The 12,897-nt window shown below is 32.9% G+C and overlaps 1 protein-coding gene across 1 annotated transcript; it reads left to right on the top strand.

Annotated features, from left to right (window-relative positions):
• The first annotated feature begins 1,468 nt into the window (after positions 1-1,468).
• LOC106069542 (translationally-controlled tumor protein homolog) lies at positions 1,469-12,415 on the top strand. The gene is made up of 6 exons (XM_013229228.2): positions 1,469-1,642; positions 7,883-7,950; positions 9,058-9,245; positions 10,608-10,726; positions 10,855-10,973; positions 12,004-12,415. Exons 1-6 carry the CDS (start codon positions 1,615-1,617, stop codon positions 12,004-12,006), a joined length of 525 nt encoding a protein of 174 aa, XP_013084682.1. The 5' UTR covers positions 1,469-1,614; the 3' UTR covers positions 12,007-12,415.
• Positions 12,416-12,897: the final 482 nt, after the last annotated feature.

The raw sequence follows: 12,897 nt of genomic DNA, 5'->3' as shown, positions 1-12,897 counted from the left end.
CCGAACCCCACTGATAAATAATGAGCTGTAGATGTCAGAAGAATGCGTTTCAGCCGTGAAAAACGCAAGAAAACGCTTTTGGGCGTCAGGGCTTCGCCCCGAACCCCACTGATAAATAATGAGCTGTAGATGTCAGAAAAATGCGTTTCAGCCGTAAAAAATGCAAGAAAACGCTTTTGGCGTCGGGGCTTCGCCCCGAACCCCAATGATAAATAATGAGCTGTGGATGTCAGAAGAGTGCGTTTCTGCAGAGAAAAATGCAAGAAAACGCTTTTGACGTCGGGGCTTCGCCCCGAACCCCACTGATAAATAATGAGCTGTAGATGTCAGAAGAATGCGTTTCTGCAGAGAAAAATGCAAGAAAACGCTTTTGGGCGTCGGGGCGAAGCCCCGAACCCCACTTAAGAAGCTTACAGCGCTCTCCCAGACCCCCAAGCTTGCAAGAGAATGACTTTATTTTTTTTTCGCTGAAGATTGAGAAACAGTCTTATTTTATTCTCATATGTCGAATATATATATGCATAGGGTTAGGGTTTACTAGGCGTTAGGGTTAGGGTTTGGAAAAAAATCGCCCCCCCCACTCCAAAGTTCTGGATCCGCCAGTGGTCAGCGTTGACCAACTAAAACGATTGGTCTCGGTTAGACCACAGCACACTGACTCCACGTTTTCAGTAACTACTATCCAGAACTTTTTGGGAAAAGTAGTATGAAATATATAATTCAACGTCTGTCTCTTTTATTATGTCGTTAAGAGTGGTGGACTGTACTAGAATTCATCATGTGTCAGCATTGTTCTTTTCCTTCATCATAGATGTGTTATTTCTTTTTACTGGTGCGTTTTCTATATTATCTTCTTATCTTATATAAATAATACAGACGTTACTTAAAAAAAAACATGATTACGTCCTACGCGTCATGCATTCAGTCATGCATATTAACCAATGACTTAAATTCTGCCAAGTCACTGGTTTTCCTGGCTAGCTCAGGCAACCCATTCCATGTTCTAATAGCACTAGGAAAGAAGGAGCACTTGTACAAATTTGTCCTACCACATGGAACGAGGAATGTGCCTTTATCTTTGTGTCTTTCTGAGTATTTTATTAAATTTTGTTTTTGTATTTGAAGATTATGGTTCAGTGTTTTATGTATAATTGCTACTTTACTTTTGAGGCTTCTATCCTGAAGGCTTTCTAAATTTAGTGATTTTACCAAAGGTGTTACTCTAGTCAAATGTGAATATTCGTTTGTTATGAATCTCACTGCTCTATTTTGTGTCTGTACCAGTTTCTTAATGTTTTCTTGAGTTTTCTAACGTTTGTTCAGACATTAAGATTATTAGGCCTATGTCCTAAAGCATCCCCTTCTCTTAATTAATTAATCTGATAAACTGTATTGTATTTTAAGAAGATATTTTATTTATTTATTTTTGTATTAGTCTTCGCTATCGCTTTTTAAAATAATGAAGTTCGTTTTTCGCTTTTTCTCTTTGAACTCTTACATACTTTTAAGTGAAATCCTTCGAAAAGCGAATTTCCGTTTCCTTTTACTTGGACTCCTAATAGTTCTTAGTCTTCAAGAATTAGTAGTCCTAAATTCTAAACCATCCAACAAAAAATGAGGGTCTACAAGTGTATCGTAACAGGTATTTTGAATATGAATCTTAAATATATATATTTCGTAACTGATTTAATGTTTTCTAAAAAAATATGTTATATATTTAATACTTTGTAAACATTCGTTTTCCTTATGTCACTTATGTTATTTAGATCAATGATTAATGAACATAAAGAGGAGTGTCTCTTGGTACTGAGTGCATTGACGTGTCATGTGTAATCTAGATCGTATAACTATTAAGCTATAATTTACAAAAACAAAATGTAATAAAATTTATTAAAATACTGAAAGTTTTAAGACACAGTTGACACAGACTGACTAAAAAAGACTAATAACTTGACACAAACTCACAAAGTGACAAACTTCACAAAGTTTAACTTTAGGGAGGGGAAATAAAAAATTGATCTTTGAAAAAACAATTTTTCGTTAGTACATCATTAAAATACTTATATCGAACTTTCCAATGGTGTTTAAATTATGACTGTATGTCTAATAGTTAGAAAGTTATGAATTTTTTTTTGTCGTTTTGGCCTAACATTGTTGCCATGGAACAAAAGAGATGAGTCATCATGGGAGCGTCTCTCTCGCTAAGCCAGCGAGACACACCCCCCGCTCAAAAAGTTAAAAAGTTGGAATTGAGTTTCGTAGAGGATAAATCTACTTATTAAATAAGAAATTTAATAGTAGATTTAGTATTCATAGTGAATTTCTAGCTCACAAATCTAATTTCATTTATATTTATGAACTTTACTTGTTTAAAATGTAAATATTGATGTAATAAACAAATTATCGGGTCTAGATCTACAAGAATTGTCAGAGAGGCGGGGACAAAATGGCGGCGTTCTGATGGCAGAAAATAACAAAATATTTAAAAAGTGGGATCAAAATCGTCTGAAACAATTATTTTTCAAATGCGCTTTATAATTCATGCGACGACGATTAATACATAAAATCTATTTGAATATATCCAGAATATTAGGCCTTACATGGCCTCCAGTGGTTTTACATTGATGACGAAATTTTCTTATCAAAATTCAGTAAATTCTGAAAAACCCATAGCCCCCAATGGTAAACCGTATTTTCAAGTTTGTGAGCGATGCGACGGAGATATCGAGATAAAACTTGGCAGAATTATAGCCAGGCATGATATCTACCATAGGAAAAAAAATGAATCATTGATCATTTTCCTGGACCATGCATTGCTAAAAACAAAAAATGAGTATTTTTTATAATAAAAGTAAAAATGACAAATAACTTTAAAAAAAAAGCCGTAATTAAGCTTTATATAGGCCATGGTCTAAAGTAATCGATAACACAAGTTTAAAACTTCTCTTATTTCATTCAAAAGTGTACTAAATTTGCAAGTGTGGTTTATGTGAAAAAAAGTCAAAAACGCAATCTCAAGTTTATCGGTCATTTTTTACTTTCACACTTCCGCGTTTTTTCGCCTAACTATTAACTTAGTTTAAGAGTTGGATCTAGAGTCTAGATCTAAGACTTAGAGGTAGACTACACTTGACTACAATAATTTATTTATTCTGGACAATACATGAATCCGAACAACTCAGTCTATATCTTGTAGTAGTTGTAGGGACGTGAAATAAAAAAATTATCTCGTTTTTCGTTAGTACATCATTGAAATACTTTTAACAGAATGTTCCAATGCCAATGGTGTATTATAAATTATGACTGTATGTTTAACAGTTAGAAAGGTATGATTTTTTTTGTGGCATTTTGACCTAACATCGGTCGACATGGATCATGTGAGAGGAGAAATTGCCGCTGGCTAAGCCAGACGAGACACATAACACCCAGCTCAAAAGTTAAAAAGTTGAAGTTGAGTTTCGTAGACAATAGATCTATTTATTAAATAAGAAATTTAATAGTAGATCTAGTATTAGAGTAAAAGTGATGGTTGTCGGACACGCTAAGCCATTCTCCGGCCATTTTTAAGTTTCAAAATTCATAACTCCGTGCCGTAATGGTCTAACCTAAGAATAAAGTGATGGTGTCAATGAATTCGTCATCCTTTTGTCTATTAAAATAGCTATTTTGTAATGTATCACTATGCATAGTTAAAATTAGATCTGATGTGAAGAGGGGTAGGTTGGGTTTTCTGATGCGTAAAAGTTTTCGTCATGATTTTTGTCTCTGTAAAAGTTGTTGGCCGGTTTGGAGATTTATCGGACACTTCAAAGGAAATAGATGTCTTCTATATATTAAACATGTTATTATTAAGACATTTCATCCTTAATTTTATTATTCTGTACATTAGCGCAACGACACAAGCCATATTATCACTTTTCCCACGCTCGACGCTTTCATTCTCGGCTTGTAACTGACGCCACACCACGGTCACTACTTTGGGCCTAGCCTAGCTGGTCGCGCTAGCGGAAAAAATCGCCTCTGTTTGGGGGGGGGGGGAGAGAGAAGAGGAGTATTCTCTCTAGTCTACCTACGGGGCACTTTTTTTTCCCCGTAGCACAGCTCCACTAGCGCAGTGCGTGCCTGTCTCACCTTAGCCTTTATGGTACCAGTCAGATAATTGCTAGTCTCCTGCTCTCTCTCACCTGCTTTTTTTTTTTTTTTTAGAGCGTGTAATGGTATGATAAAAAGACGTGGAAAAAAGGGAAAATGTGGGGGGGGGGAGACTTCATGTAGTATACTCTCTTTTGATTTTGACAATCTCTTAGAATGTTGATGTTTCACACAATGGCCATTTAGCGCACCTGGTCGATCAATAATTGTAGGCTCGAGGTCTACAATGATATGACTTTTTTTTTTTCAGCTGCCCATTGATGACAATTTATTATTGTATACATATGTGCACTTAAGTGCTATAACATTTGTACATATTTGTTGCATATTAAATGGTTTAAAATAAATGGTTATACGTTTTGCATACACATTAACTTTTTTTTTTATAAATATGTTACGAATTTTTTTTTGTGAAACATGTAACAAACACACACAAGAACACATACATAACTTAAATATACATTTTGTACTATATTATTTTAACAAACAACAAAATTATTCTTGTAAATGTTTTTAAAAAAAAATAAAAAACAATAACAATTTGTTTATTTCCCCATAAGTACTGTGTCAAGTTATTTCCCTTTGATGACTAGCGTCATATGACGATATGTTTTCTTATTCAGAAAGGTAAAACTTGTTGGCCACCCTCTATTTACTTGTTTAAGTGGGAAAGGAGAGTCTGGGTTGTACAATTTATCTGTTTCTAGTGCCTATTTAGAAGCATTATATCTGGGTTTTAATTGGGTAATTCATCTAGGGGCTTAAAAATCGTCTTACCTCCAGACCCTATCTCGTTCTTCCCCTTGGGAGAAAAAAAGCTAAGTTTTACAGTAGTCTACTTTTACCCCAGATAAAATTACTTTCTCTCAATATAAAAGGGAGCTGTACGTGTCGGAAGTGTGACAAAATAGTCCATGCGCAATATTTATGCGGAAGTTGGGTAGTAAACATTCAAATAAAGAAGATTTAATAATAATACATTGAGGTGTCCGATATGCGAGACGAAACCCGGGTGTCCGACAACCATCCTTTACTCTAGTAGTAAATTTCTAGCTCACAAAGCTGATTTCATTTATATTTATGAACTTTACTTGTTAAGAATGTAAAAATTGATGGAAATTAACAAAATATCGAGTCTTGAGCTTCAAGAAATGTCAGAGAGGTGTGGACAAAATGGTGGCGTGTGATGGCAGAAAATAAAAGTATTTAAAAAGTGGGATCAAAATAGTCTGAAACAATTTTTTTCAATTGCACTTTAAAATTTGTGGGTATATGTTTAGTTTAGTATATAAAAACTATTTGAATATATGCAGAATATTAAGCATTACAAAGCCTGACATGTATTTTTTTTTTGTTAATTTTTTTTTCCATATTGGGTACTTCGATAAAATTTTAAAATGATAGAATGTGATGGAACCTACTTAGACAAGAGCTTGAGAAATGCTTTCCAATGATACCAATTTTATTTTGCTGAGTTAATTGTGTGTCCAAAAATAAGCCTTCTTTAGCCTTTGTAAAGCAAAAAAAATCTGTGACCGAAAAAACTGAGAGTTGAACTTTTGCATTATAAAAAGTCTTAAAGATATGGGGTTGAAACTATATTTAAATAGCTATTTTTATATATGCTTCAGATTATTTTTAATAAATGGTAAATGAAAATAGCACTGCAACGAAAAATATTTGCTAAAATTTAATGACTTTAATTTTCATTAACTTCATACAAAAACATTTTAAACCTTTTTGTAGAGTGCTGGAAGTTAATCATTTTAAAATTCCTGAATTTTAATGCTTTAAAGATTATATTATAAATGAAAAAACATTGCGATTTTTTAGAAGTTATTAAAAAGATTTTTTACTTGAATTTTTGTGCAATAAAGCTCATCATTTTAAAAATATGATCTACTCATTTATTAACAATTAATTTACATGTATACTAATAGAAAAAACACACAAAGAAAAAATAACCAATAGTTCGCAGAACTAAAGATATGGAGAAACAAAATTTAATATTATTATTTGAAAATATTTATTTTTACTTTAAAATGTGCACATTAAAAAGTCATTATAATATATACACATTCCCTCTCCATAATCTAGCATTTAAACATTATGAAAGATAATCTTAGTGAAAAATTCCTATGTGCGCTTCTAAAATTAGGACGAGTTTAGACAGAAAATGACTATTTCCAGTAAATCACACACAATTCAGTGTTGGTTGTTACTAAAAAAAAATAGATTTTTACTATCTGAAAATTAATATGTCCAAAGAGTGTGCCAAGCTACAAAGTTTAAACTTAGCACACATATATAGATTAACATGCTAAATTCAATAGAATTAGTGAGATTGTTGAATCTTTAAACACTTATTTTATTTTTAAAAAAAGTTTTTTACCCTTTAATTTTAATATCTTTAATATGCGCCAACAGAATTTAATGAAATTTGAAATATACACATTTCATAATATGATAAAATATTGTATGATAGACCTAGACCAGATCTGGAATCAGGTCTAGTTCTAGATTTGACGTCTACATCTATGTCTAAATTTGACTATTCTATGGAGGAGTGCGATGACAGTGGTTAATTGCTTGATTTCTGAACCTGGGGTTCTGGTTTTGATTATAGGTGAAGACTGGAATTTTTTGGGCACCCAAATCCACCCAACTCTTATGACACTTATGAGTACCTGACTTAAGTTGGTGAAAGTAAAAGGGGTTGGTTGTTATGCTGGCCATGACAAAGTTATAATATAAATATAATAAAATATGTAGTTTTTTTTTATTTTGTAATTTTGACTAAAGTCAAGTCTTGCAGCTTGCCAACTATTAATACAAATGTTAAATAATGTAATATTTATATGCTTTCAATAATTTTACTGTCTATCATATGGGGAAACATTCTTTGTAGAATGATAGTTAGCTGTCTGATGGTGTGTGTGTCACAGTCTTAGTTGACATTGCATGATCTAAAGTTCACGTCTTGTTAAGAGTTCGAAAGACACGTGGAAATCCTGATGTAGAAAACAGGAAGTAGAATGAATAAAGTTGACTTTGAGTTCAGTCAAGTCAGTAAGGTTTTGCTCCCGGTCCAGGTAGGACGTTGCTTCCTGGACTGGTGTATATATGTATATAGCATGTAAGGCGATGGACTAGTGATTGTTGCTTAATAATATTTGAGAGATGATTGCATCATGTGCTTATTGAATATTAAAGTATTATTCGTATTTCAATGGATATCTATAGTTGAAGCTCCAGTGTCACTAGTAGTAATTGTTCTTATTGTTACCCGCTGAGATGCGGACGTGATTGATTAGTAACTGACATATATTGGATACTTTTGATACCGCTGTTATGCGGATAGGATTGTTATTATTTCTTGACTTGTAGCACTAACAAGGAGTGCAGTATACTGTTATTATTATAGTAAAATAAACTTCATGTTGTCTGCTGAACGGACTTAGGTCAGTTTGTACTATTTGTCTTGTCACGTGTCAAGAGCACCTCAGGAAGCAAGAACTCAGTATTACACCATTCAACATTCATTGACAGTGTGGTATATATACAATGTTGAATAATAAAAGGTCCCTAGTTTAAATTCTATTTACCTATTGTCTTCTTTCTTGTAGAAGATATGATCATATAGTTTACCGATGTATAATGTTTTAAATTTTTAAATTCTTTTTTAGAAGCATCTCTAATTTATAAAAACTTTTTCCTTTGTCTTCAATAGGTGATGAACTATTCACAGATACTTACCCAATAGAAACAGTAGGTGCACTATACAAGATCAAAGGAAAAGTAAGTATAAGATAGTAATGATGTCTTTATCATAAATTAATTTTGAGTTGTTCAATTTCTACTTGAACATGACATGAATAGCAGACCTACCTACCGTTACGCAAAATCTCCCAAAGAGTGGCGGGTTGGTACGTGACTTTTTTTTTTTTGTAAGTTTATTAGTAGAAATTAATTAGATCTATGTTGAATCCCTGATTCCCGTATTCATTTGACATTTGTATAGAAAACAAATATCGAAGTGCTATTGATTCAAAACACATTGAGTGACATTGTAGATATCTAGTCTAGATCTGGATTCTAGATCTAGAATCTAGATAACTTGTTATACAAGAATAGATCTAGCTAGAGTCTAGCTAGTCATTATTACGTTATGTCATGATTCTCTACATTACTAGATCCAATTTAGTTGTAGTATGATTTAGATTGACTAGATCGATAACATCTACTACCATCTAGTCTAGATCTAGACTAGTCACTAGATTCTTAGTCTTAGTAAGAAAAGATCAAGGATGAAGGTAGGCCTACGTTTGTAGCGGATCCGCGGCATCAGTAACACTCTTGAGCCCAGATCTAGAGTAGATTATATTCATTAAATAGTAAATAGACATAGATCCAGATCTAGTCTAGATATCATCTGTATTGTCGTATTGATCTAGATTTAGATTGTAGATCTAATCATGACAACTAGATCTAATATTATATATATATATGATATATATATGACAAAATAGTGGATCGCGTAAGTGCCGTAAGTGTTACGCATTCTGGTGCCAAAATACGCATTTTGACCATCAGCGTTACGCATTTGGACTTTTTTTGGTAGGCAGGTCTGGAATAGTTTAACAAACCATCAAGAAGTTGAAGTTTGTGCTACTAGAGGAATGGATTTGATCCTTTGTTATTAACTACTTTCAAGTAATTAACCTAATATTATATTCAATGCAGAAAAAAAGTATCTTGTGCTTTCTTAGTTTTAAAGTTCAGAGCATTACTCCTTAAAGCTGGGCTTTACTTGAGAATCTTAATTAGGGGCTTATTATCTTGTGTGAAGGTACAAAGTAAAGCAATATTCCTAAAATGATTAATGTTGTTGGCATCATTTTTCAGTATGTGACCAGATCAGACAAAGTGGATGATTCTTTGCTTGGTGCTAATCCCAGTGCTGAAGAGCAAGATGAGGGCACAGATGAATCATCAACATCTGGAATCAATGTTGTACTTGACAATAGGCTTCAACCCACTAGTTTTGGAACTAAGAAAGAGTATATGGCCTACTTTAAGGACTTTGTCAAGAGGTACATTTTTTAAGTGCAGTGATGGGAATTTGCAGAAAATTTCGTCTGATCTGATTTTCTAGCAAAAAAATCTGATCTTTTTTTTTTCCTTTTTTTTTTTATTTGTAATGAAAAAAAAATCCGATTTGATTATTTGTCCATTTTCGGAAGAATGCAAAAAAAAACAAGATTTGTATTTGTTTTGAACATGCGCACATCCTGTCTTTTGACACAGTTAAAGTTTTTTTTTTTTTTAATCTCGGGGTCTAGATCTCGGTCTAGACTAGTGGTTTGAATCAGTCTAGATAGATATATTCTAGATAAGATATCTAGTTTCTTTAATTTGAATACTTTTGATCTAGATCTAGAGGATCTAGACTTCAATGGCTGCTTACCAGCTTTTGAAAAGTATCTTAATATCATGATGCCAGCTGCCATGCGCTATTAGTTTTTGCTCTCGTTACGATGGTCCCAAGATTTTTCTAATTTGAACCCTGCCTGCCGACTTCCATGAGTTCAAATGGGATTGGATTTAGACATCTAAATCTATTATAAGATCTAGATCTAGTATTCTAGTAGACATACCTACCGGCCAACTAGATCTAGATCTTTATATATAGATTTGATTTTATAGATGTAGGCCTACTTTACATGACTATAGTGAGTTACTGAGTATAAGTCTGGATCTAGAGTCACTAGAGATTTAGGTCCAGGTTACTAGATTTAAGTAGATCTAGATTATAGATAGATCTAGATCTATAGTGGGAAATATATATTTAAGTGTTTTCTATATCTAATAACTAATCATTACTAATGCTTTAAAAGCCCAGTGTGGGAGAGATCCACTTCTTGTAAACACACTTGTATCAGTATGAAAAAGTCACATAAGGAAGCCTCAATATGCAGTTTTATTGCTAAACATTTTCTTCCTCTAAGCATTGCTCCTCATCTGGTTGTTCTTGCTTAAGAACTCAGCAGCTTTCTCTCAATTGCTTTTCAAAGCATTTCTGATTGACTTCATGTGCAAAGTTTAATAAACAGTTTCTCCTGTACAAAATTTAATAATTAGTGAAACAAACAGAACTGTTGCTCATACTTTTGAAGTATTTCCAAAACTCAATCATGTTTTGATTTTCATACACATTTACTCTTTATAGTTGTTTGAGAGAAGTTGTTACAATACCAGTAAAGCAGTTATCTATTATAGAATTCTTAGACTGCCTGCACCTAGATATAAAGCATCTTAACTAAGATATAATTAACAAAAAAGTTGGTTTTACTTATATTGTTCGTATTTTGTATGGCCTTTATTGTCTTAACTGCATTAGTCTAACCAAAGTCATTTATACAAGTATAATTGACAAGAAAATTTTCTTTACACAGAATGGAAGAGTTTGTTAAATCCAAAAATCCTAGTGTTGATCTTGATGCTTGGAGATCAGGAGTACAAAATGCTTTCAAAGAAATAGCCTCAAACTTGAAAGACTATGAATTTTATACAGGTTTTTTTTTTTTTTTTTCAGTAATTTAAAAAATAATTTTATATTTTAAATTTAATTTACCACTGTTAATGTTGTAAAATTATTATTTTTTTTTTTTGGGTTTAAAAATTTTTTTTTTTAATTTTTAGGAGAATCCTCAAATCCTGATGGAAATATTGCCTTAATTAAATGGGAAGCTCCACCAGGTGAAACAGATGAAGTTCCTTATGCTTACTTCTTTGTTGACGGTGTCAAAGAGGAAAAAGTGGTATGCATCAATTTTTCTTAGCTCTCACCTTTTGTTTTCCTTTTAAGGTATTATTCAATGCCAGAGAATGTCCATTGGAACATGCAAAGACACCATCTTGTCAAGTTAATTTCACAGATATGTCCAGAGATGCTTTTTTAAAATGTAGATGTGTAACAGGAATACCATTTTAACTTCATTTTTGCCACGACCTTGAAAAGTCCAGGATTTTAGTTTATTCTAAATAATGTGGGGAAACTGATTTAAAATGTAAAAAGTTTTTCATTGGGGAAAAAAGAAGAAATTGGCAATATTTTTTTTATTGATTATATTTATATTGTTATGACATGATTAGGATTTAGTTATTTGTTTCAGGAATAAGGGGAAAGTTTTACTTAGTGACGATGATGTAAGGTTGGTTAAAAAACAAGAACGCTCTAAATGACGCTAAAAGAAGACGCTTCGTGGAGAGCAGTAGAATAGATATACGGATTTACGGACATAGCTGACATCGGACGATTCCCTTCTTGATGATTAAATATATTTGTAGAACAACATCAGCGTCGACTACATATTAGATTGTTTCGGCCTTTCGCCGGTGTTACTGAAGTAGTGTGAGTTCAGCATTACTTCCAGTCAGACGTAGATCTACACTAGTTATATTTCAAAGAACCAAAACCGCACGGAGGCCTTAACAATATATAAAAGAAAAGACATCTATGCAAGTTCAAGATGTTGTATTTTGATAGAAACTTACAATATTTTTCTATATTAGTTTTATGAGCAGCTTTAATTTCTCCATTGTAGCGGGTATGACCATGCTTCTGGTATAGGAGTTTTGTGTTTGCAGTAATACCATCACACTAATAGCCACAACTTGTCCAATGGAGTTTATGGCAGCAAGTGATGGTACATTGATTCCAGCTGGAAAGAAAGCATGACTAGAGATATTGCCATGCCTATTTCAAGTTACACGTTTCTTAAGAAATGAATGCTTTAAATTAATTAACAAATTACATCTTTTAATTACTGTTGTATTTGTTTGTTTCAGTAATGAGTTGCAGTCTTTGGTATAGTCATTGAACATCTTCCAGTACCAAGTGTATAAACGACTTGATTTGGACTAACACTGACTCCTCTCAAAGTTTATTTATTTATTTGGAGACTTGTGCTTACACATTTGGACATGTTTACAAAGTTTCACTATCTTTACGTATAGATTACCTTGTATTTCTTGAAAGAAATATTTCTATTGGCTGATAGACACCCTCAACAATGAAAGGCAATGGGGGCAGACTAATTTTAAGAAACTATATTACAGAACTTCACTTCTGATTTACAGACATTTTTAACTAGGATACTTGACAATTTAAAGCTTGTATAAATGCATGATTGATATTGCTTGTGTTTGAATGGTTGTTGAGTGAAGAAATGGCATCCAAATTAAACAAAAGGCAATATAACTTTCTTGTGTTTTTGTTAGTTTTGTGCTTTTTTTTTTTTTAATTTAACATTTTCAGCTCTATTAAGTATAAGTTTAGAACTTGACACATTCTTTGCAAACCATTAGGACCATCTCATTCATGACAAGTAGAAAAAACTGGCCAGCACAAAGACCAATTGCCTTTACTTTCCTCAACTGTATGGTATGCATCAATATTTTGTAGAATCAGACTTTTCAGTTCAGAAGCTGATCACTTAGCCACCACAAAGTAAAAATGCTATTGTTCTGCATGTCACAGGATTTCTGCTGCTTCCTGAAATTCCAAGATGTCCTGGAAAACCTGGCATTCTCTTGGAATTGTACAGATCGTAAAAAGGCATTTATAAAAAAAAAGTTGGTACCATTAAATCAGGATGGGTTGGCATAGGCTGAAATAAATTCCAATTACCTAAAGGTTGCTGGCTCCTGAAACATATCCCCATGATTGGGTATAGCTGCTAT

The sequence above is a fragment of the Biomphalaria glabrata genome, chromosome 15 (genome assembly GCF_947242115.1).
Source record: "Biomphalaria glabrata chromosome 15, xgBioGlab47.1, whole genome shotgun sequence".
NCBI lineage: Eukaryota > Metazoa > Mollusca > Gastropoda > Planorbidae > Biomphalaria > Biomphalaria glabrata.
Note: the sequence above shows the minus strand (reverse complement) of the source record. Positions and strands in the feature narration are given on the sequence as shown.